This window comes from Quercus suber, unplaced genomic scaffold (assembly GCF_002906115.3).
Source record: "Quercus suber isolate HL8 unplaced genomic scaffold, Cork oak 2.0 scaffold_327, whole genome shotgun sequence".
Lineage (NCBI taxonomy): Eukaryota > Viridiplantae > Streptophyta > Magnoliopsida > Fagales > Fagaceae > Quercus > Quercus suber.
In genome coordinates this window covers 9,502-31,923 of record NW_027069780.1, presented here as the reverse complement: position 1 = coordinate 31,923, position 22,422 = coordinate 9,502, and the positions used below count along the sequence as shown (strand labels likewise).

At 34.0% G+C, this 22,422-nt stretch overlaps 3 protein-coding genes and 1 non-coding gene across 7 annotated transcripts; all 4 read right to left on the bottom strand.

The window, feature by feature from the left end:
- Window positions 1-5,467: 5,467 nt before the first annotated feature.
- On the bottom strand, window positions 5,468-15,854 carry LOC112013078 (uncharacterized). 4 transcript variants are annotated; one of them, XM_065783061.1, is made up of 9 exons: window positions 15,694-15,854; window positions 14,986-15,059; window positions 13,727-13,794; window positions 12,755-12,822; window positions 12,418-12,524; window positions 12,014-12,063; window positions 11,652-11,734; window positions 11,462-11,567; window positions 5,468-5,808 (listed from the first exon to the last, which is right to left on the bottom strand). In XM_065783061.1, the coding sequence occupies exons 2-8, from the start codon at window positions 15,041-15,043 to the stop codon at window positions 11,492-11,494; spliced, it is 510 nt and encodes a 169-aa protein (XP_065639133.1). In that variant the 5' UTR covers window positions 15,044-15,059; window positions 15,694-15,854; the 3' UTR covers window positions 5,468-5,808; window positions 11,462-11,491. The 4 variants fall into 4 exon arrangements, with proteins under 4 accessions (XP_065639133.1, XP_065639134.1, XP_065639132.1 ...); XM_065783062.1 differs by lacking the exon at window positions 5,468-5,808 and adding an exon at window positions 11,168-11,283; XM_065783060.1 differs by lacking the exon at window positions 5,468-5,808 and having other exon boundaries at window positions 11,168-11,567.
- LOC112013077 (trihelix transcription factor ASIL2) lies at window positions 5,969-8,421 on the bottom strand. Its single transcript, XM_024045470.2, has one exon. The coding sequence runs from the start codon at window positions 7,589-7,591 to the stop codon at window positions 6,281-6,283; it is 1,311 nt and encodes a 436-aa protein (XP_023901238.1). The 5' UTR covers window positions 7,592-8,421; the 3' UTR covers window positions 5,969-6,280.
- On the bottom strand, window positions 15,836-15,908 carry TRNAA-UGC (transfer RNA alanine (anticodon UGC)). Its single transcript has one exon. It is a non-coding gene; the product is annotated as a tRNA-Ala (tRNA).
- A 1,957-nt stretch (window positions 15,909-17,865) lies between these two features.
- On the bottom strand, window positions 17,866-19,717 carry LOC112013097 (MATH domain and coiled-coil domain-containing protein At3g58210; the record flags this gene model as incomplete). Its single annotated transcript, XM_065783052.1, has 5 exons — window positions 17,866-18,090; window positions 18,298-18,458; window positions 18,742-19,030; window positions 19,351-19,520; window positions 19,591-19,717. Coding segments are annotated over 5 exons (893 nt in total), but the record flags the coding sequence as incomplete, so codon positions are not given.
- Window positions 19,718-22,422: the final 2,705 nt, after the last annotated feature.

Here is a 22,422-nt window from a genome sequence, read left to right as displayed (position 1 = left end):
TACCCATCCTGTTTCCATCCCATTATAACCAAATAAATGTTTTCATTAATAAACTACTATAGCATTTACCCAAACCACCACAATTTTCACTAAATAGTTTATAAATGTCAAGTTGATAAATTGTTAATGGTAGATTGTGAAGTGATATTAATGATAAGTCCAAACAAGAACTAATAAAAACCTACTAAGCCATCTTTTGTGAAAAAATGTTATGAAAATTGATGCCTTTATAGCACTACTCTTGTAGAATTTCTCATCTTTGATACATGATTTATTATTATTATTATTGGAGAAAGGAGATTTGAATCTAGAATCTTATCGACGAAAAAACTAGACAATGCCAATGTTGAAATATAAGAAAATTAACAATTTATTATTTTGATTTGTCTAAGAAAAGTTTTTGATATATTACTTAAGATACAAGAAATAGACTAATAGAGTGCTGCTTGTATTGTATACACCTTTCTTCCTTGTCAAAAGATCATAGTCGTATTCACTTTTCAATAATGCACACATTAATTGCTTGGTCACTATTGTTGGTAAAAAGAAATACATAATATAAAAGAGTATAGAGTAAATCGCTTTTTACTAAATTATGCTGCTAATATTAGAACTTTTTGGATAATGAAAGATAAGGAGAAATCAAAAATCTTTGTTCCTATGCTCTTTTCTTTATGTTCTTTCTTTTCACCCAAAATTTGGTTCCATACACTTTACATGTGTTACTCCATTTTGATATCAATGTCATGGGAACTAAAAAAAGTTACCATTTTTAATGGTTAAAAAAAAATACCACTAGATTCTAATCAAGTCAACAGAGGTTTGGCCATTGTAACCAAACAGTTAATTTTTCATTTTCTGTCACTTATCAATAAAATTTTCCTATCTTGTCCATGCAATGTCAAAATTTACCAATAGATTAGATGGATAATATTTGCATCCTGTCCTCCATGATGGCAATATTATCATGATGTTGCAACAACTTGTTGGTCGGTCTTCCTTCATATGTCCTCTTCAAAATTGCAAAACCTAATTCATTTAATTATTTCGAGGATTCACAAAACCTATTCATCCATGTTTCAAATTAAGCATTTAAAGAACCATGATATTCAGTAGTTTTAGGAATTAAAGAGCACTTCATTCACAAGACCAAGGGAGTCAGCTACTTTTCAAGTGGCAAATTGAATTGCTTAACAGTCTTTCTAACTTCCAGGCCATGATTGTAAGAAGCTATGAATGTCTTGTTCATGTACTGCACAATCTTCTTTATAATGTATAAGTGCCAATGCATAATTCTAATTTCTGTGGTCCACAATAGTACAAAATTGTAACTGTTTTGCAAAGTTCTATGGGAATGTTTTCCATCACTACCATTTTTCATTTGGTGTTTTTAATGTCGTGTAGGAGGTGAGATTATTCCTCTGATTTTGTCTAGATTGTTTGCGGCTTTAAACTTTTTTTTTTTTAAAAAAATAATAATAATTTGATAGTTACAATGAGAAAAATGAGATTTGAACCCTGAATGTTTCTCTTGAAAATACAAAAAGGTGTTAACCAATTAAGTTACAAGACTAGCTCTTAGCGGCTTTAATTAAATCCTCCATCTAGCACACAAACATACACACAAAAAAGAGAGAAATAGAAGAAGAAAAAGTGCCAATGCCATTATCTTCATCTTAGTTGGTGAAAATACCTACTAAATAATACTAAAATAATAATAATTGTGTTGGTAAATTCATTGGTAAGGAATATATAATATAAGTGCCAAAAAGAGGACCCCAAAGAAAGAAAGGGGAAAAAATATTCTTATTCATAGCAAGAAAAGTAAAATTGAATGTTACTCATATTCTATGTGTACCTACCAAAACAATAAATTGTGTAGTAAATTCATAGGTAAAAGAAATTAAGGAATATATAATATAGTTACCAAAAAGAAGATCCCCAAATAAAGAAAGGGAAAAAAAAAAAAATACTAATTCAGAGAAAAAGTACAATTGAATGTTACTCATATTCTATGTGTACCTACCATTCAAGCTCAAATTAAAGCATAAAAGGTCCTAAATCTAACTTTAGATTATCAAACTCACTGATCAGCTACAATACTCTTTTTTTTTTTTTTTTTAGAGAGAGAGAGAGAGGTAATACTCTTTTCTTTTAGAATAGCATTATCTAATATTTATTTAAACATTATCTATGAAAAGTAATCATATATTTAGTGAGCCACCAAAAGTGGGCTTCATTAAATGCTATTCCAAGTTACCAATTTGCCTCTTACAGAAAAATAGTATAGGGGAAAAAAAAAGAAAAAAACACAAAGTATAAATTTTTTTCTTTTTTCCTAGAAAGTAAAATTCTTACAATGATATTGTCCTCCTTTGTGTCTCTTTCTTACCCAGAAAAGTTGAAATGAAAGAGAATACAAGTCTTCATTACTGGCAAAATTTGCTATTCTTTGGTTGGTGGTTTGGATGTAAGACACTTGCGCAGCAACAACAACAATCCAATTTTTTTGGGTACGTGTCAATGACATAGATCTTCTTCATCTACTTTCTTCCTCAAAGGGGTTAACATCTTAAACTTTCAATGTGGTCACCAATGGATGAAAATGTATTCCATCTTTGAGTGACTGGCCAAACATGATTAGCTTGGTTGTTGACAAACTTTGCTTAACCAATCCTTGTTGAACATGTGTCAAAAAAAAATGAAGATTGAGCAAAACCCTTTATGTATCATTAAGGCACGTGGGATGTGGCTCTATTTGCCCCTTAAAGTCCACCTATTTTACTTATCTAAATTGGTAATTATGATATGATTATTATCATTTGATTGGGATTATAATTGAGAAGAAAATATGAGAAACCCATAACTTTTAGATGGATTTAAGGTTAACCCAAAAATATTATTTAAAGAAAAAGAAAAAAAGAAAAAAAAAAAGACTTTCTTTTTATCATGAGAATCAAAAGCAAAATGGAGGAGGATTTTGATACACATGGTTTGTGAGCCCACTATAAAAGATCCACCAACACCTTCACCTGACAATGCTTGTTTTTGTGGCCCCTAGAACCATTGAGTGTAATTTTAACGGTTGGACCATAGAAAATCATTTATATATCTAAGGGTCTCAAATTGCATGATGGGTGGACTTCTTTTTGCCTTTCAACAATCAGCCTTATATTTCAATTTTAAGGCGAGCCCACCACTTGAATAATAGGTGGGCCACTTCACACATGTATGGGATTGACTATAGAGAATGGTTATGCTTGTTTTCTTCGTCAGCGTACAAAGTCGTAACTCAACTGACACGTTTTGATATTTATAACTGGATGTTTAGATTGTTTGAAAAATTTATACCTAAAAAATAAAATTGAAAAAAATTTGAGCTAAAAAAAAAAAGGTTCAGATTTGACACTGTTATATCAAACAGACAATCCAGAATGACTGGATGTCCAAATGATATCCTCGTTTGTCTTTGCTGCAGAACATCCAGCAATTAAGGGTTGTGGAAGATGTGTTTTTTTCTTCTAGATGGACATTACTATATAGTCGGTAAGCTGTTGTGAATTGCTGACCAAACAAAGTGTCTGATACACTTTTTTTTTTTTGGACACTTTAAGGTCCAAATCCTTCTGGCACTCATTTGCCTGAGGTGGTTGTTTGGTAAAATGCTTAGTCAGACAATTTAGTTTGTCGTTTGTATTATTTCTTGTTTCATCAATCTTCTCTCCCATGTTTCTTCACTGTTCAACCACAGATTAAAAAAAAGTATATATTACCAATACAATTGCATGTTCGATAGTATTATATAGCATGAATAATTGGGTTTAAACATAGCAGAAGTGCCATATAAATACCATGTGAAGTTTGCAGATTCGATTATTAAGAGCAACCAATACATATATGTCAATACCATGTGAAGTGGGCTCGTTCATTACTGTTATTGAAGGCAATTACTTCATACAAAGAAAGTTATTGGACAGTACTGCATATAATTCTTCCCTTGAATGACCTTTTCTAATGGCTGTGTCACTTTTTCTTATTCTGGCTCATCTTAACACTTCTATAGAAAACAAGTGGTTCAGTAACTCCTAGGAAGGAAACTAATGAAATACAATGCTTGAATTGTTCCACCTTGTATCATGGCTGATGTCCAAATAAAAGGTACACATTCTTAGGTGTTGTTTTTTACTTTTTTTCATGGCTTATTGACAAATATAGAACCATATAGTGTATTAGCTTGTTGCCAATGCACTTTTAATTGAGAAATTTAGAGTATTGATACCTAAGTTTTGATTAATAAAAAATTATGTTACCTTATAGCATTCATGATTAATGCAACACAATTGGACGCAGATATGAAGAGTAGATAGTAAGACTAAAAGTAACAATGTGTTTATTCTGCAAATATTGTCTTGAAAAGTCAAAATCAGATGAGATCTAATTTTAGAATCCGATCAAACTGATGTAAAGATAAACAACAGCTTTTGTTGCTTCTACAATTCAACCATATTGTCAGATCTTCAGAGAGATTTTATTAGCTTTTGAGCCCATCAGCCCCACTCTCTTTACTAGTATGAAAAATGGAAGCACTGATATCCACTATGGGAGCACATTCAAATTATTCAATGATTCTGACTGAAAGCGAAATAGTGTAATTTTAATTTTGCGTTTTGGGCAACACATATGCGGCATTGCCGACCACATATACAGCTAACAAAGTCCAAGATGCTTGTGCTTGCAGTGAAGTTATTTTCACATTTATATAGGGAGTGCCTGATGATCAAAACTTCACCTGCAAGATTCACTGATGTCTGGATCTTCTTTATTCCCTTTGCAGCTGATTAATGATTATCTTACTATATATAATTGGGTGCTATTTATGTGTGGTTTACGGATTAGAAATCATATGTGTTGGATTTTCCTTGAAATGGCTGGCTCTCTCTGCCCTGAAGATGATCTGGAAATAAAATGAACTTTGCTTAAGTTGATTGTCACATTCTATATGAAGAGATATAACTTTGAAGCAGTTCACAGAATGCTTCTGGAGAAGCTCCTGCACTGGTTTGGAATTTGCATGTTCAGTGTGCTAGGTTTCATTTAGCAGACTCAGATCTGGGAAAGTTAGGTTCTAGTTTAAACGTACACATTCACCCTTGGATGTGACTTTCTTACCCTGCATCTCTGTTTCTAGATCTCAGCATCTTTCCACATTTTTGCTAAATGACATCTTATGGCTCTTTTTATGCTAATGTGAGGGTTTTGCCAGTCATACTGGGCATTGAACTATTGGCTTCCACCTAGCAAATCAATAATTCTCAGTCTGCCCATTAGAATCTTGCCTGAATCAAAGTTATGCTGAGAGCAAAGAGTGAACTCTTCTTTCAACCCTGCAGACTAGTTTTAGCAGAGAATTGCTCCTTTTGCCCCTTGGATAGTATCTAAAACTCTAAAGCACTGGAAACAATTAATCTGTTCAGAGATGTCAATATCAATTCTTGACAGGTATTTACTTGAACTAATAAGTTTTATGGTATAGCAAACTACATCAATGCGCAGAATTGCTCCATTTTCATATCATCTCAGAAAAAAGGCCTTTAAGCTCTTCATGAATGCATAGAATTGCCATAGATATCACATGAAGATGTCATTGAAAAGATAACGCATGATATTCCACCAGGTAAAGAGCTTCCCCTGTCAGATAGCTCATTTCTATTTTTTATACATACAATGTAACAGTAGGATTATGGGAAAGAATCAAGTTCTTCAACTATATCTTTTACCATTTAAATTCCCAGAACCAAATAAGCTGTTCTGCAAAAATCACAAAAGATAAATTACATTCATAACAGGAAACTACATGAAGCAAAACCCAAATTTCATACCATACCATCTCAAAAAATGGACTTTAAGCAAAGCTCATTGAAAAAGCAGGAGCATGAGATTCAAACTAACAGCTAGCAAACATAGGATATGAGAAACTGTATTATATAGACCATTAAATCAATAGGTTTAAGCTGCACATTTCTAAGGGTAGAATAATTAACAACTGAAGGCAAAGAAAAATTGACAATTGGCGTCACATTCTATTGTAATTTAAGCATCTAATCAGTCTATTCCACCAAATTAACAAAGTTGCAACTCTGATCAAACTAAGACGCAATAAACTTACACTTGCACACACACATAAATACTACCAATTTCCAATACAGATCGTTCTCACCAATGGGTCTATCTTCACTCATCAGAAAAACACATAAAATCCTAAAACCCCAAATCTAAAACCCTAGTTACTATCATCACTATTATTGTTATTGTTATTACTATGATAATTACTAGCATTCCCAACACCACCACCACAACCGCCACCGCCACCTCTCTTCCCACCACCACCATGCTTCAACTGCGAAATCTCCAACTGGGTCTTCATAAAAAACTGCATCCTCTGCAACTCCAACTCCTTAGCAAACTTCATCCTCTGCTTCTCCATCTCCACCACCTGCTGCAGCTTCGCGCTCTCAGCTTGCTCATACGCCTCCCCAAACCTCAATATCGCCCGAGTCAATTCCCTCACTGCATTCCCCCATCCCCCTCCTCCTCCTCCTCCTCTTTCCTTCCTCTCCACATTCCCCCCTCCTCTCCCCCCCATCACCATCATCCTAGGCCGCTTTCTCTCCGTCCTAGTCATCACCGGGGGCGGCAAACTATCCATTGAGTCCCTCTCCTCCGCCTCCAATTCAGAGTCTGAATCTGTCTCCGCCCCGCCCCGCTTCTTAAACATTTGAAACCTCTGCCCACCACCAACACCAACACCACCACCGCTACCACTACCACTCCCACTACCGCCACTATTTCTCAACACCAATTCCAACTTCTTCTGCTTAGTATTACTATTACTATTACTCAATTGTTTATTAAACATCTGACTGTTACTGTACTGACTCGCTGCCGCGGCTGCGGCTGCGGCGGCGGCCGCCGAGGACCGATTGCCGACCGGAATTCCCACCGGCACTTTCGGGAGCGTGGCGAGCGGAATTTTGGCCGTGGGACCGATCAAATGATCCAATTTCTCGAAAAAAGGCCACTTGCTCGGTCCGCCGCCGGAGGCGATCCTCGCCTTCTCGAGCTTGTACTTCTTCTTCACCGTATCGATCCGATTCTTGCACTGAATATCGGTTTTCGGAGTCTTCCGATAGTCCTCTCTGCTGCTCACAATGTCGGCGACCTCTTTCCAGTGCTTCTGCTTCAAATTCCCTCTGCTCAGTTGAAGGTACCGCTCTCCCCACGCGTCGATCAGCACCGCCGTCGCGCCTTCGCTCCAGCAGTCCTCTCTTCCGCCTCCTCCTCCGCCGGATCCTCCGGCGCCGGAACCGGAGGATCGAGGCTGTTGAATCGGGAGAGCTAGGGTTAGCGTGTTGTTGTTGTTGTTGTGGTGGTGGTGGTGAGATTGCGGCGGCGGCTGTGCTTGCGGCGGAGCCGAGGCTACCGTCACCGTTATACGACCGTTCGTCGGCGGTCTCGGAGGAGACGACGACGCCGCCGGAGATTCCGAATCCGGCGATTGCTGCGGCGAGTGGATCTCCTCGTCCTCTTCCATCTCTTCCTCCAGCTCCTCCTCCTCCACCACCTCCGCTTGCTTAACGTGCGCCGTCCTGTCCAGCTAAAGTGCGCCGCTGCGCTCCTCACTAACCTTCACTAGATCTCTCTCTCTCTCTCTAAAAGGAGGCCGTGCTAAAGTGCGCCGGTAAGCGCAGGACACGTATGGATATGCAGAGGAAAGAAAGGAGAGGAAGGAATATTACGATCGTAACTAACGTGCGCCGGTGAGCGCAGCATAAGGCGATCTGAGAAAAAAAAAGAGGCTCTCTCAGAGAGAGAGAGAGAGAGAGAGAGAGAGATTAGGGTTTGTTTGTGTGTTGTGTTTGATTGAATTTTTTTTTTTTTTAGAGCGATCGATCGGCGAATATAATGACTGACTTGACTGACTGACTGACTTTTTATAATTTCAGTGTTTTTTTTTTTTTGGTTTGTTTGTTTTATTGACGGGAAAAAATTAAAAAGTTAACGGCGTCGGAGAGGACGGGTGAGGTGGCAAGACGTGATTGGTTGGAGCGAGGAAACTCCGTCACCGGTCGTTGATGATGACGATGATGATAAAAAATCAGAGATGTTAAAGCCGGCTCGGGTTTGGTTTTTAGTTTGGTAGGTACAAGAAAAAGAACCGTGTGTGTGTGTGTTTGTTTGTCTTTATTTGTGGTCGGTCAATTTGACGGAAAAAGCCAACCTGCTTCTTCGAAATTACCGAACCCAATTTCCATTTGGGTTTCCCGGTTTCCGGTGCCTCCTGGTGCTGCATTTTTAAGCTCAATCCTAACATTTGGTGTATTTAGTGTTTACAATAAAAAAAATAGGGAAAAAGAAAAGGTGTTTTTATGATGTTGATGCTTGCACCTAAGATGTCGGCCTACAATATTTATAGTTATGTGTGTGTATATGTTTGTTTCTCAAAAATAAAGTTAGAAACTTGAAAAGTGTCTTTGTATATTGATTGTATTAAATAATACTACTATTCATTATTATCATTACTTGAGTTTGAACAGTTTTATTTTGGAGTTGGTACTTTTTTTTTTTTTTTTTGGAGAAAATTTTGGAGTTGGTACTTGAATGGAACTTTTGCAATGTTTTGAATTTGATGTAGATTTTTTGAGCTTCAGCTATCCTCACAAGTCACATAACTCATTTGAATTACCTTTAAATCCCAAAAAAAAAAAAAGTTCACTAAAAATATCTTTCTTGTATTTTATATTATAAATCCAGTTAATGTAACTCTTAGCATCTATTTTAGGAAATTTTATATGAAAAATTGAAAAAAAATTAGTCACTTTTTCATAAAAAAATTTCTAAAATAGTTTACTAACATGTACAAAACTTAAGTACAATACTTTAGGTATTGGTCATTAAGTTCATCACTTAAAATTAAGTCATGTGGCTATTTAACTAAAAAATACACTTTTATCTAATGAGAAAAATTCCAAATTGCATAATCTTAAAAAGAGAATCTAAAAAACAGTATCTAAATATTGTACATAAGTCTTACCTTATTAACATATGTTTAGTAAACCTCTACATCATATTACTAAAAGCCGTATAGCTAAATTAACACCTCTTTGTGCATAAATTAGTTGATTGCTTAGTGATAACCAGAACATTTCTCTAATTTCAAAACACACCTATAACATCATTCTCAAATGTCAAATACATGGGGGTGACAAAAGTCATTGGTGGGTGAGTTTCACAAAAACTAAGAAAAAGTGAGAAAAACACATTTCTTTCAAGCAAGCGTGTTTGAACTTTGAACTGAAGTTGTTTTTATGAGATGACATCAAATCAAAGCGCGCGTGTTCACAAAGGCAGGCATGCCACCACTTCACGAGTTGTACTGTTTTTTTAAGTTGTACAGTACACTGATGATTGTTCCATTTTTAAGCTTTTACGGTAACAGTCGGTCTTCGGCGGTAACCCAAAAAAGGCTAGTCACCGTCGGGTGATACTTTCGAGATCGCAACCGACAGGTGTCGGTGGCAAAAGACCGGGAGCGGGACTCACGTTACTTGTAAAACGGGGTGATTTGACATACCGTTGCCGGTAATTTACAGCTTCCTTCAATGACTGACGGCTGCCCAATTTATACGGCTGTGTTGTGTACGTATCACATGGTTTGCCACCTAACTTTTTTTTCTTTTTCATATGACAAGTTTGGATTATACATTAACACTCATGGTTCAGGCACATTTATTCTCAAATCAATTTATACTTAATACCATTTTTATGTTGCATTATGTATAATAACCTAGCAATTTTAATAAATTTTGTGTCCCTTAACTTAGGGTGCAAATGTTGGGTTTAGTATTTTTGTACACTGAATTTATTGAGATGTTGACATGCGATAATTATTTGACATGCGTTTAAATCGTTTCTTTAACTTATTCTTATAAATTTGTTGTAGGAAAAGTCAAGATCTCAAAATTGTGTGTGATTGGTGAAAAAAAAAAATAGTGAATTTATGTAAAAGTGATAGTTAACTATTCATAATCTACCATGTTAGAATTGTGAGAAAAAATTGTAAAATTATTTGTGGCCTTAGAACTACTCTATATTATATTGGCAATCAACTCTTCCATTTTTTTTGAAATAAAACAAACTTCTCCATGTTTTATGGGAAAGATTGAACTTTTCATTAATTTAATTGAGACGTGTGTAATGTCATTTCTTTCATACAGGTGAAGATCCTTTCCTTTTACACTAGATAAAATAAATACTAAATTAAAATTTGAGGAATTTTCCAATTGATGCAACAACTTGTACAAATTCATAAAATTCGTGCTGCTACTGTACTTATGGTATGAAGCAATTGAATTCAAGACCATGATGTACTGGTGTTTTTGGGTTTGGTAGAATTAGATTAACCTCAGTTAGGGTCAGACATTGGAGCATTAATTGGTAATATTGGTGATATAAAGGTTGGATAAACATGTGGTTTACAATGCAGCTAGATGATTCAACTTATAATAAAAGTATGTTATTTACTAATTAGCTATTAAATTCTATAGGATATAATAGTTGGTCCAAGCTAAATTACGGTCCATGAATGAGTTAAACTTACAAGAACCAAATCCTTGATGGTGATTGGTGCCTGTTTGCTAATTTTTATTTATTATCTTCTTTTACAATAAATGAACCCTACTCACCTTTTTTCTAACTGGCAAGTTGCACACGCTCATGATAGATCTTGAACCCTTAGGAGCAAGTAACCAGATATTAAGAGACTAAGCCAGTTTGGTTCAACTTGCAAGCCTCAGTTGTCTCTCAAACGTTCCACATTTGTCTTGTGTTTCTCTTTTGCAGTCAATTTTTCTTGAAGGATCACACCTAGTATTTAGTTTATGTAGGCCTTAAGCATGAATTTCGAGGTACCAATTTTTTATGTTTTGCACCAAGAGCCTTGCAGCTTGGTCATCTTTATGAAGATAACCAATTCAAATCCCCTCTCACCCACTTATTTTAATAGTTGAATTATCATTATATATAAATTTGCCTTGTGTTCATAATCAAATAACTATATGCAAGTCCTGAAATATGACTAAGCTTTAGATACTTCATAAACAAAAATCACTGACAAAATCGAGAAAAGAAGTCATTGATAATATTAAGAATTAGAGTGTACTAGCAGCCACATAAGCAATGCTAATCTATATAGATAAAGTGCCACAGAACCACAAGGCACTGAACCTGTAGATAAATATATAATTCATTAACAAAATAATAATGTAATGTCAAAATGAACAAACTACTTTGGTAGCCAGGGCCACATGTAATTTACTAAGATGAGGCATGTTAAAAAATTGAGATAGTTCAATTCAAGACCTGAGTAATCTTGCATCTTCTAATCAGAAAAAATCTAGTGTACCTCTGCTTTTTATCCATAGACAGCAAGGTTTCATGTGGCAGAGGGCAGTGCTAGGCGAATTCCATCAAGTTCATGTTCTGCAATCAGTTGGCAACCTAGACGAGACCTGAAACAAAGTATCAATATAGAATTTAAACTAGCTTGGACAGCAAGAGAATTTGCAGGACAGTTTCAATGCATAGGGATATACTTCTCAGTTAGCCCAAAAGCAAGATCCAACATGTCATTTTCCTCATCAGTAGGATCTTCTAGTTTATTGTAGTATTCCATATCCTAGCCAAGAGTTTTAGGAGTTAGCATCAGACCCTCAGACCATACCTCATTAGCTCACTGGAACTAAATTAACTCAACACAATCAAAAGTACATGGGGGGTAAAAGGAAAGAAAGGAAAAGCATGCATTTTAGCCTGGGAAGGAATGTAATCCGGTGACAATCACTGGATAAGAGCTAAATGCAACAAACATCATTTTGCATTATTGGCTCTTATGCAGTGATTATTGTGAAGGCTAAATTTTCTTCTAGAAACAAGCAAGTTCCAAACACACATATACCTGCACAATTACATGACATGTGGAACAGGCACACGATCCTTCACATGCCCCTACAATCACATTAAAACTCATTAATCTTACAAGAAATGCACTGTAGGTATACTTAAAACTTTTCTACTTGAATTTCAAGTGAACCAATTTAAAAAGCCTTGACCCTAATCGCTGAAGTACAATTTCACTAATTGTCTTCATAATTCAATTCAATCAAGTAATTGTTAAGCAGTATGAAACAGTGAATCAATTCATCTCACATAAAACATAATTCAACATTGTGGATAGAGTTAATAACTTCTGCTTTTAACCCTTATTTTGGTAAGGTTAAAAGAATAGCAATATCAAGAGGAGGCCAAAAAATGGAGACTCAGGTGAGGTGCAAAACATTGAATATCATGCTCAAGTATTACCTTCAATATCTACGTCATGTTCAAGGGCAGCTTCTAAAATAGACATTCCAATTGGAACATTAATAACCTTCTCCTCTCCATCCTTCTCAATAAATGTCACGCATATTCTGCAGAATTGAACAAATGGGTGTCAGGAGAGAACGGGAAAAAATAACAGTGAGTTCCAATAATTTAGATATGAGAGTAATAGATGGCATCAAGGACGGCAGTCCATTTTTTCATATTTTACTATATTGCATGAGTTTAAGTAGGCATGTTCATCTTCTTGAATATATCAATATGAAAACCCCTAAACCTTTGTCCCTATAAGCCTCTTTCCATATAAAGAGCAACTTACTTTTTTTTTTCTTCATTCCATTCTTCATGGGCCTTGTCAAAAGCTTTTGCACAAAAAGAATGGCTATTCTGAAATGAAGATAATGTTTAGAGACTGAACAACGTTTTTGGTGCCAGATAAAACAAGAGATTCCATGTATTTCAAGCAGAAAAAATTCAGATACAGTACTCTGACTGCCAAAGTACTTACATTAGATTGCACCCTTAAAAGGATCAAACTGATATGAAACCAAAATATATATACAAAAGCAAATAAGAGGCACATAGAAAAAACCTGTCAGCAAAAGCTACTCTACATTACATAACCAATTAATCTACTGTGCAGTCTCAATCCTATCACTTGCAATCACACCCCTTCCACAAAAAACTTCTTCAATACACAAAACTAGGTCTATATCTTCTTGAAGATAGGAGAGGCCAGCTGCAAGTATCATTCAATTTAATTGCCTCTTTAGAGAGCCAAGCAAACCATCACTAAGCCAAGATACTCTTGGCTCAGTTGCACTTCCAGCTCTCCCATTAGGGACAGCTTGGATTCAAAACCTAGGGGCAAGGTCCACTCAACTTATTGTTGCAATTTTTTTTATTGAAAGAAAAAAAACCATTGCTAGAGTAAAGCACTTTTTACAATTCTTTATCACTAACCACAAAGGTGCCAATTGTGTTTCTGCTACTCTTTCAATCCTTTTTTGCATGTTTAAGGAATCAAGGTCTATCTTCAAACTGGTATTATTGCCCCTCCCCCCTTGTTCCCAAAAGATAGTAGAATGAAGCAATGGCCATATGAATATGGAGATGAACATTGTCATCAAAATGATTACACAGTTGTGACTTAATCAATTGCTTGGACGCATATGAAACTTTCTGAACAATGATATGAAAGAACATGGTAGCCAAGAACATTGGCATGCTTAGAAGGTTTTTTTTTTAAATGAAAAAAAAAAAATACAAAATTTTACTTAAAAAGGCTAACCAGAGGTTGCAAATAATGATTGCAAAATGCATGTGATTGTTGCATCTTTGATGTGGATGTCAAATGCCCTGCCAATAAAGATATGACATCAAAACATTACCTAGTCAAAGTAATAATGACTAACACTACTACTTTATGGAAATTTTAGTGAATGTGCTGGGAACAGGGCCTGAGACAATTGATAGCATTAAAAATACTTGGAAGCACTAGACCAATGACTTCAAACTTCAATCAATTCAACAAAGCCTAGATCTTAACCACTTAGATGTAACTTAGTGTTGAAACATTTTCTATTATCTACTTGTCAATTACAAATTATGCAGTTATAAAATGTTATAATCACAAGATATAATAAAAGAAGGGTGTCAGTGGACACAAGCAATCCAATAAATTCTGACTTCCTAGTCATTATGCAAGATTGTTAGTAGTTCTACATGTACAGACAGAAAATTCCCTAGCCCTGAGGGTATCACATCTCAGATCCCACCAACATGAAACTGAGTGTCCATGCCACTATGAAGTGCCTTACAATCATGTTGATAAGAAAGAATGTGCTACTACAAGTTTAAAGATGTGGAACAGTAATTACAACAGATTTGTTGCAATATCACAGACAGACTTATCATATAGAAATCCACTTTTCTAAAATTAACCTTTTCTTCTTCAACACTAATCATGATTAACAATGAAAGTTTTCAGTTCTGCCCAATTTTGGAATTTTTCAAGGCAACATGAAATGAAATTTTTTTAATCTTTTATAAGGTAATGACAGATTCATAGTGCTCTGTTAAATTAAGTCTCCTAACACATGGGACAACTTTGGAAAAGAATCCACTCCCAATAAATTAAGATTCAAGAATGGGGATAGCACCAAAGGAATTTATAACAACAAGAGTTCATTGATAATTGTGTTCTAGAAAAGGGATCATATATTTTGGCTTCCATTCCACATGTACACGAAATCATTAGTTTCATTCCACATGTACACGAAATCATTAGCAAACTACTACTCATTAGGTCTTCCACCAAAGCGGCATGATGTGGGTTCAAGTGCCAGAATCAATCTCTCCCAAAAAAAAAAACTGCCTCCCAATCATATCTTTTGGACCCAAAAAAAGTGAGAGTTTTGTCCACTAATTATGACCTTTTTACTACTCATTAGTGAATTTGATCTAATTAAACAACAACAATATTGTTATTAATAATGTCAAGCTAAAGCACTACACACATTACTTTACATATCAAATTCATGATCGTACCTCTTGTGAGAACCTGGATAATCCTAGCTCCGAGCTGAGATATCGTACAAACAAGCATAACGAAAGACAACTACCTGGAAACCAGACCATAATAAAATAAAAAAGTTCTAAGCCATTACCAAAAAGGAATTAAAAAAGAAAAAGAAAAAAAGAATGAAACATATACAAACAAAGGCGGTCCTGTAGATGAGAAAAAAATAAAGCAAGCTAGATACTTTAACAACCTAGAAGCTCCATTTTCTCAGTTGGTTGATTTATAAATATATAAAGTAACTTACTTTAGTAGTTTAATCTTTTTGGTAATTAGTGTAAACAAAGTGCTATACATTTCCTTCAGCAACAACGTGAACAATTGGTATCCTCTAGGCTCTAGTGAAAGTGGGAAATACTCAGATATATACAAACAAAGGTGGCCTCTTCTCTCTAGAGGAACAAAAATGGAACCTTTACGCAGAAAGTAACGAACTTTTAACTACCCAGAATTTTCATTTTCTCAGTTGGTTGATTTTACAAACATATAAAGTGAGTTAATTTAAACAAAGTGAGATACATTTCCTTCAGCAACATTAACGTGAACACTTGGTGTCCTCTAGTGAAAGTGGGAAAAACTCAATCAAATTCAAAAAACTTTGAAGACCCACTTCAGATTGAAACATATAAAATATGGAAAACACAAAACAAAAAGTGAGAAGAAAAGTAAAAGCAAACCAGAGAAGAGGGAACGCCTTGTGAAATGGGTATTGAAACTCAGCCTTTGATCTTGGCTCGATTGGCTTTAGGCTAGCTGTATATAGGTTTCGAATGAAAAAAACGACACGTCGTGCTTGGTGGATTTTTTGGAAAAAGGAAGTGGAGATGCGGGGTATCGAACCCCGTGCCTCTCGCATGCAAAGCGAGCGCTCTACCGTTTGAGCTACATCCCCATTTGAGAAGAGAAGCACTCCGAAGTTAATGAATCATTATATTTGTGATTCTTGGTTAATTTCTTGCACATCTTAAGTGCCTTTCTCACCATTCAATGGAATTGAACTCTTAAGTGAGCCCATAAAAAGTCTAATTTACCGTTAAAGTTTTATCACATGAATTTAACGTGAGTTTCAATTCACTCAACTGGTAAATTTTTTTTATTTTTTATTCTTTTATTCACTGGACAAATTTTTATTTTTTATTCTTTTAATCACTGGACAAAAGATATGACATTCAATGACATGTTATTCAAAACTATAAATTACATTCAAATATTTATAAAAACATGTTATTTAGGCCAATATTTGGGCTTACAAAGGATTTAATATATATATATATATATATAATGGCTATATAACTAAAATATTTTATTCTCATAGAAAAAAACAAAACAACTTTTGGTATAATAATGGCTACATTTATTTTGAGGAAACAAGAGATAATTGTTGAAATCTTTGTCAGTGGTTTTCTTTCTTTGGGGTAGTCTAGTCTAATATATTAAAGTAGAAGCCTCAACCAAGGCTTTACCATTTGTCAATTTGAAACTTCAAATATTTTACTTGTGGCAATCTTACTTAAAAAAAAAAAAAAACTCTATTCAGGCCATGTGGCCTATTAATTCCATGCGGCAAGTCACAATTCATACACCTCGACTTTATTGTGTTTATATGTGTCACTTGTTAATAATAAATAGATTTTATTTATTTTTTATGAAAATTTACTCATCTTAATTGACAATGCATTTACATTAATTATATATATGCAAAAGGTCCTCATATCTCTCCTAATTACATTTGTACTATATTAACAATAATTTCACCCTCTTACACGTGCACAACCCAAGAATATCATTAAGAAAAAGGGTGCACAACCAGCTCCAAAATGTTGCGATAATCTAATACTCCGTAATTACAATAGGAAAGGAGGGAAGGAGAATTTGAATTTTGGATGTTTTCGTTAGAAATATAAAGAATGATAATGCATTTACATTAGTTGAAAGGAATGCATTTACATTAATTATATGTAATCTCATCATAGTGAAACTAAAATGGATTGAGAGAGGACAAAATTTATATATAATACATGTAATTATGCATGTGAATATGTATAATATTTTAGAAAAATTTGAAAAATTAAAAGCTATTCATTTGAATATACTAAGTGATGTGAATTCTTTATCAATAATAATTCTACGCATGGTTAGATTCTAGTTATTAATATCTAATAAAATGTTGAGTTCTTAAAGTTATGGTTGTTCTATGTGGTTATCTTTATCTCTATGATTACATTCTTGTCAATTATTAAATTAGTTAGTTTAAGTTTAAAAACTCTATTACCTAAGTTCCAAGAAATTAAACATTCTCCAACTAAGACTCTATTTAACTTATTAATTGTTAAGATGATTTAATTTAGATAAAATTTTATTATCTAACCTTCAAGAAAATTCCAATATAAAAAATTCAAGATTTAAAATAAAGATTAATATTTATTTTAATTAATTTATGCATTTATCATAATTTTGTAGTTTAATATAACAAAACTTACCCACTATATACTAGTCATCTTTGTGCCAAGTGGCTCAATATATGTATGTATTACGTTAACTAATTTAGAGATTCATGTGATTCACTAATTATTATGATAATTACTTTAAATAATCCATGTATCATATATAGGGTATCATTGAGATCCTTGCAACAGTAATTAATAAATTGAGCTTACAAGCTAATGTGTCACAAATCATAAAGTGAAAATTCAAATATTTATTTATGAGGTGGTTAAAGTATATATACCAATCATATCCATTGTTTTATAATTAAAAAAAAAATTTATATATATATATATATATATATCCATTGTTCCATTAATTACTATATAACCAAGACGAATTTAAACTATACTCATACAGATAAATATCTCTAAAATTGCATTAATAAAGGTCCCACAGTATCACCAAATGTAGTTCACTGATAAGTATGTGCTGTATACTTAACTACTTAAGTTTAGACATCACTATAATTTCTGCTTCTACAAGTACAGTATCATTCACAAGAAACCCCTTTGATGCATTATTGAGATCCTTTAGAAGCAAAAATTCTGGATAACCCCAGCCGTCTGAGGAAGGAAACCAATCTTCAGCTGCAAAAGAAAAAGAAATCAAACAAATTCACCAAACAGAACTGGAACAAAACAAATGAAAGATACAAGGTAATACACATCCATAGCTAGTGAAGAAACCCTTGAGTTTCACCATGTAGTACTTCTGGTACGATTTTAAGCATGTTGAAAACAAACATCCTCCACTCCCAACATTAACATGAAAATGATAAAAAATATTTGATATACCTCTCTTTTCTTTGTGCTTTCCTTTGATTTGATCCCTTATGCGGAGCTTGTATTCTGCAAAAACATTTTGCTCTGTTGGAAGACAATCGCATAACCACAAGTAGACCGATATTGCTCTCTTTTCTACAATAGAATCTCCTTTGGGATGGACCTTTAACTTCCTGGATTCAGTACAAAATCAGTTGCAACTTGCAAATAACAGTTGCTAAGTTCAGAAAAGCAAGATTTTCATTTTTTTTAGAAAGTTTCAACTTATGATGTCCGCTTCTGATAATTGTTCTTTATTATCAGACTAAGACACTAATCAGTTTTTGGTGTAGGCTAGAATTGAACTCTAGATCTCTTATTCAATCGTTAGAGACTTTACCAGTTTAAGCATATTAAAAAAAGAAAGATTTTCATTTTTATAACAATGTAAGTGCAACTTCTAGTTATGCATATTACCATTTTGAATCTCCAACAATGAATTCTTGTGAATAATAATATTCTTCATCTAGTGTTGAAAATCTTTCAATCTTCCAAGTCAAAGTGTTGTTATAGGGTTCTTCAATAAAGGAAAGACACTGCCTTTTGACACTACGTTCATGAACGAAAACCTCTGCACCAAATACGCAACAATTGTTGACAAAGTATCCTTGAGAAGCATCATAGAAGGTATCAAGGGGAAGAAATTTGGCAAATCCCCATTCACTATTTGTGTCATTGAATCTTCTAATAGCACCACCACCAGCATCTATAAAAAAAAATTTCATAAAAAAGTTAGTAAATAAATAAGGAAAATGTTTGACTCCAAACAAATTTGGAACTTTGTACTCAACATGCGTTTCATCACGTGTAATGCAAATGCATACGATTTCTTAGTTGGTTGGGTTAAGTAAGTCATATGCATTTCATATGACAAAGATTAATGTCATCTTCTTAATAAAATAAAATACAATTAACTACAGGAGATACCACAATTGGTGAAACATAAAGTGACACACAAAAAAAGGATCGAAGATTTCAATTCCAATTAGAATTATACATTCATGCATCAATTATGAGAGAGCAAACCTTGAACGGTCAAGTACTCGTCCCGTATCTGATCAAATACAAACAATTTGAAGCTGGCATTAACCTCCCAACCAAGAGGAAGTACTCCCGTATCAGTGTTTGCCAAGTAAAGGGAGATGTGACCATTCACAATATTCTTCTTAATTCCTTTTGGATAGAGAGACAACCTCCTGCAAAAGAAGACAAGTTATATAATCGCTTGACTAAACAATTCATAGGGTAGAGAATTAGAGCACCCACCATTTATGCCCGCCAGCTTCAAAAATATCGGAATTGTACTCTAGCCCAGACTTGGACAGTAAAGAGAATGACTCTATTTTAAGTAGGAAATTATCTGGAGTAAAATGTCTTTTGGATCTGGTGATTACTGCAATACAATAGAATATGAATAATTAAGGGGCATTCTATACAAATGATGGGTACGTAATAGCGTTCAGGAAAGAATTCAACCAAGAAGTTCTAAAGAATGATCAATAAAGTCATAGATCATGTATATACAACACATTTTCTTTTCATCATATATCATCTATCATATGTCATATTATGTTTAGCTAAATACTTTCTTTTTATTTTAAATTTTGAGAAAAAAATAAAACTTTTTTAAGATGAGAAAACGATTATTGCAAGGAACATAAATTAAAAACAAAAAAAATAAAAAATAAACAGAAAGTATTTCAGAGTCATGAATGGACAATTGCATATATATACGGCCAATTTCATGTTCCAGCTCTTATGATCTTATTTCTTTTTTATTCATTTCTTTTCTTATCTTCAAATTACCTGATGGCATCACAGATATCTAACATAATTACTTGTAGGCTAGAAAATATGAGAGAGATATATATATATATATATATATTTTTCCCGAACATATAGAGTGACAATAACTTAGGAGAGGGATGCTGACCAAAAAAAAAAAAAACTCAGGAGAGGGATAGAGAACACACATGATTTATTGCGGGTGGTAGGAAAATCGCCCATGACTGAATAGTTAAGATTCTGGAAGTCCTTTGAGATCAATATATTAGGCTAATGTGTGTGAAACATAACAGTACAAAAATGTATTTATAGAGAGAAATTAGAGGGAAATCAAAGGGCATGAGTACTTAGCATCCATGCAATGCACTTTAACGTATCAATTATCATGGCTTTATTTACATAGAAAAAAGGGCATGTGTACTTAGCAACTATGCAATGCACTTTAACGTATCAATTATCGTGGCTTTATTTACATAGAAAAATTAAAGGGCATGTGTACTTTGGAACAATGCAATGCACTTTAAACATATCATTGCATTATTCATGGAGGGAAATCAAAGAGCATTAATACTCTAGAACACTTTAAAAATATCATTGCAAGGCCTCTCTTTTTTTTTTTGGCAGTAAACATTCGGTTTTTGAGAATTATTTTGTTACAAAGCTGCTATTGCAACTTATTTAGTTAAGTAACCTCCTTTTGGAACTCGATTTTTTAAAAGTTGAGTTCCAACATGGAACTTGATTTCACCAAATTCGAGTTCTATGTAATTCAATGGAATGTAGAACTCGAGTTCCACGTTTGCCACATATCATTGAATTGCATAGAACTCAGCTTTGGCAAAATTGTGTTCTACTTTGAACTTGATTTTGAGAAAGTCGAGTTCCAAAAAGAGGCTACATAACTAAATAAGTTCTAATAAATATTTTTTAACAAAATAATTTTTAAAAACTGAATATTTAGCAAAAATCACTAATAAAATAACTAATAATCGATAAATTAACTTTTAAGTGTTGTGCCTCATGATTTAAAACCATAGGAAATGTTCGATTATTTGAAAACCTAGCTAGAGGTGTGATGAGATTTATTCATTTGTGGTGAGTTCAGGTGCGTGAGAGACCTTACAAAAACTTTTGTATGATTCAGGGCTCACATGAAATGATTGTCATTTGTCAAGTGGTAGTTAAGGACCTCTTTTATAAAAGAAATATCGTAACTATGCCTATATTTATCAATTTGTGTAATTCTATGTTGGATTCAATTTATAGTTTTTTGGATAACTAATGTACATATCATTAATTAAAAAGCATAGTAAAACAAATTGTAGGAAATTCTTTATTCCTATAACATTTTTTTTAATGAATCAATTTTAAGCGTTGTGCCTCTTGATTTTTCTTGTGTGACTCTTTTGTGGTCAATTTTTCTTGAATTATCACCCCTAGTATTTAGTTTATGTAGGCCTTGAGCATAAATTTTGAGTTGCCATTTTTTTATGCTTTGCACCAAAAGCCTTGTAGCCTTGGTCTCCTTTATAAAGAGAACCAAGGTTCGAAGCCCTCTTCCCCACTTATTGTAATAGTTGAATTATATATAATAAAAAAAAGTTTTGTATTCATAATCAAATAACTAGCAAGTCCTAAAATATAACTAAGCTGTAGATACTTCTCATAAACAAACATCACGACAAAATCAATAAAAGGGTAATACTAAGAATTAGGGTTTAGTAGCAGCCACATTAGCAATACTAATTTATATTGATGAAGTGCGACAAAAACACAAAGCACTGAACTTGCAGATAAATATATGATTCGTCAACAAAATAGTAATGCATGGTCAATATGAACCAACTACTTTGGTAACCAGGACCTGTAATTTACTAAGATGAGATGTGCTACAAAATTGTGAGAGTTCCATCCAAGACCTTAGCAATCTATTGCATCTTCTAATCAGAAAAAATCTAGTGCACCTTTGCTTTATATCCATAGACAGCAAATTTTCATGTGGCAGAGGACAATGCTAGCTAGGCGAATTCCATCAATTTCACATTCTGCAATCAGTTGGCAACGTAGCCAAGACCAGCAACAAGGTACTGATAGAATTTAAACTAGCTTGGACATCAAGAGAATCTGCAGGCCAGTTTCACAGAGAGGGACATACTTCTCAGTTAGCCCAAAAGCAAGATCCAACATATCCTTTTCCTCATTAGTAGGACATTATAGTTTATTGTAGTACTTCATATCCTAGCCAAGAGTTTTAGGAGTTAGCCTTCGACCCTCAGAGTACACCTCATTAACTCCTTGGAAATAAATTAACTC

Excerpts from the sequence above, each read along its gene's own strand:
- LOC112013077 (XM_024045470.2), bottom strand. The coding sequence starts at position 7,591 with ATGGAAGAGGACGAGGAGATCCACTCGCCGCAGCAATCGCCGGATTCG.
- LOC112013078 (XM_065783061.1), bottom strand. The coding sequence starts at position 15,043 with ATGCTTGTTTGTACGATATCTCAGCTCGGAGCTAGGATTATCCAGGTT. Across the intron at positions 12,525-12,754 it reads TGGAATGAAGAAAAAAAAAA|AATATGCGTGACATTTATTG; the intron begins GTAAGTTGCTCT and ends TCAATTCTGCAG. Across the intron at positions 11,568-11,651 it reads GCTTTTGGGCTAACTGAGAA|GTCTCGTCTAGGTTGCCAAC; the intron begins GTATATCCCTAT and ends ACTTTGTTTCAG.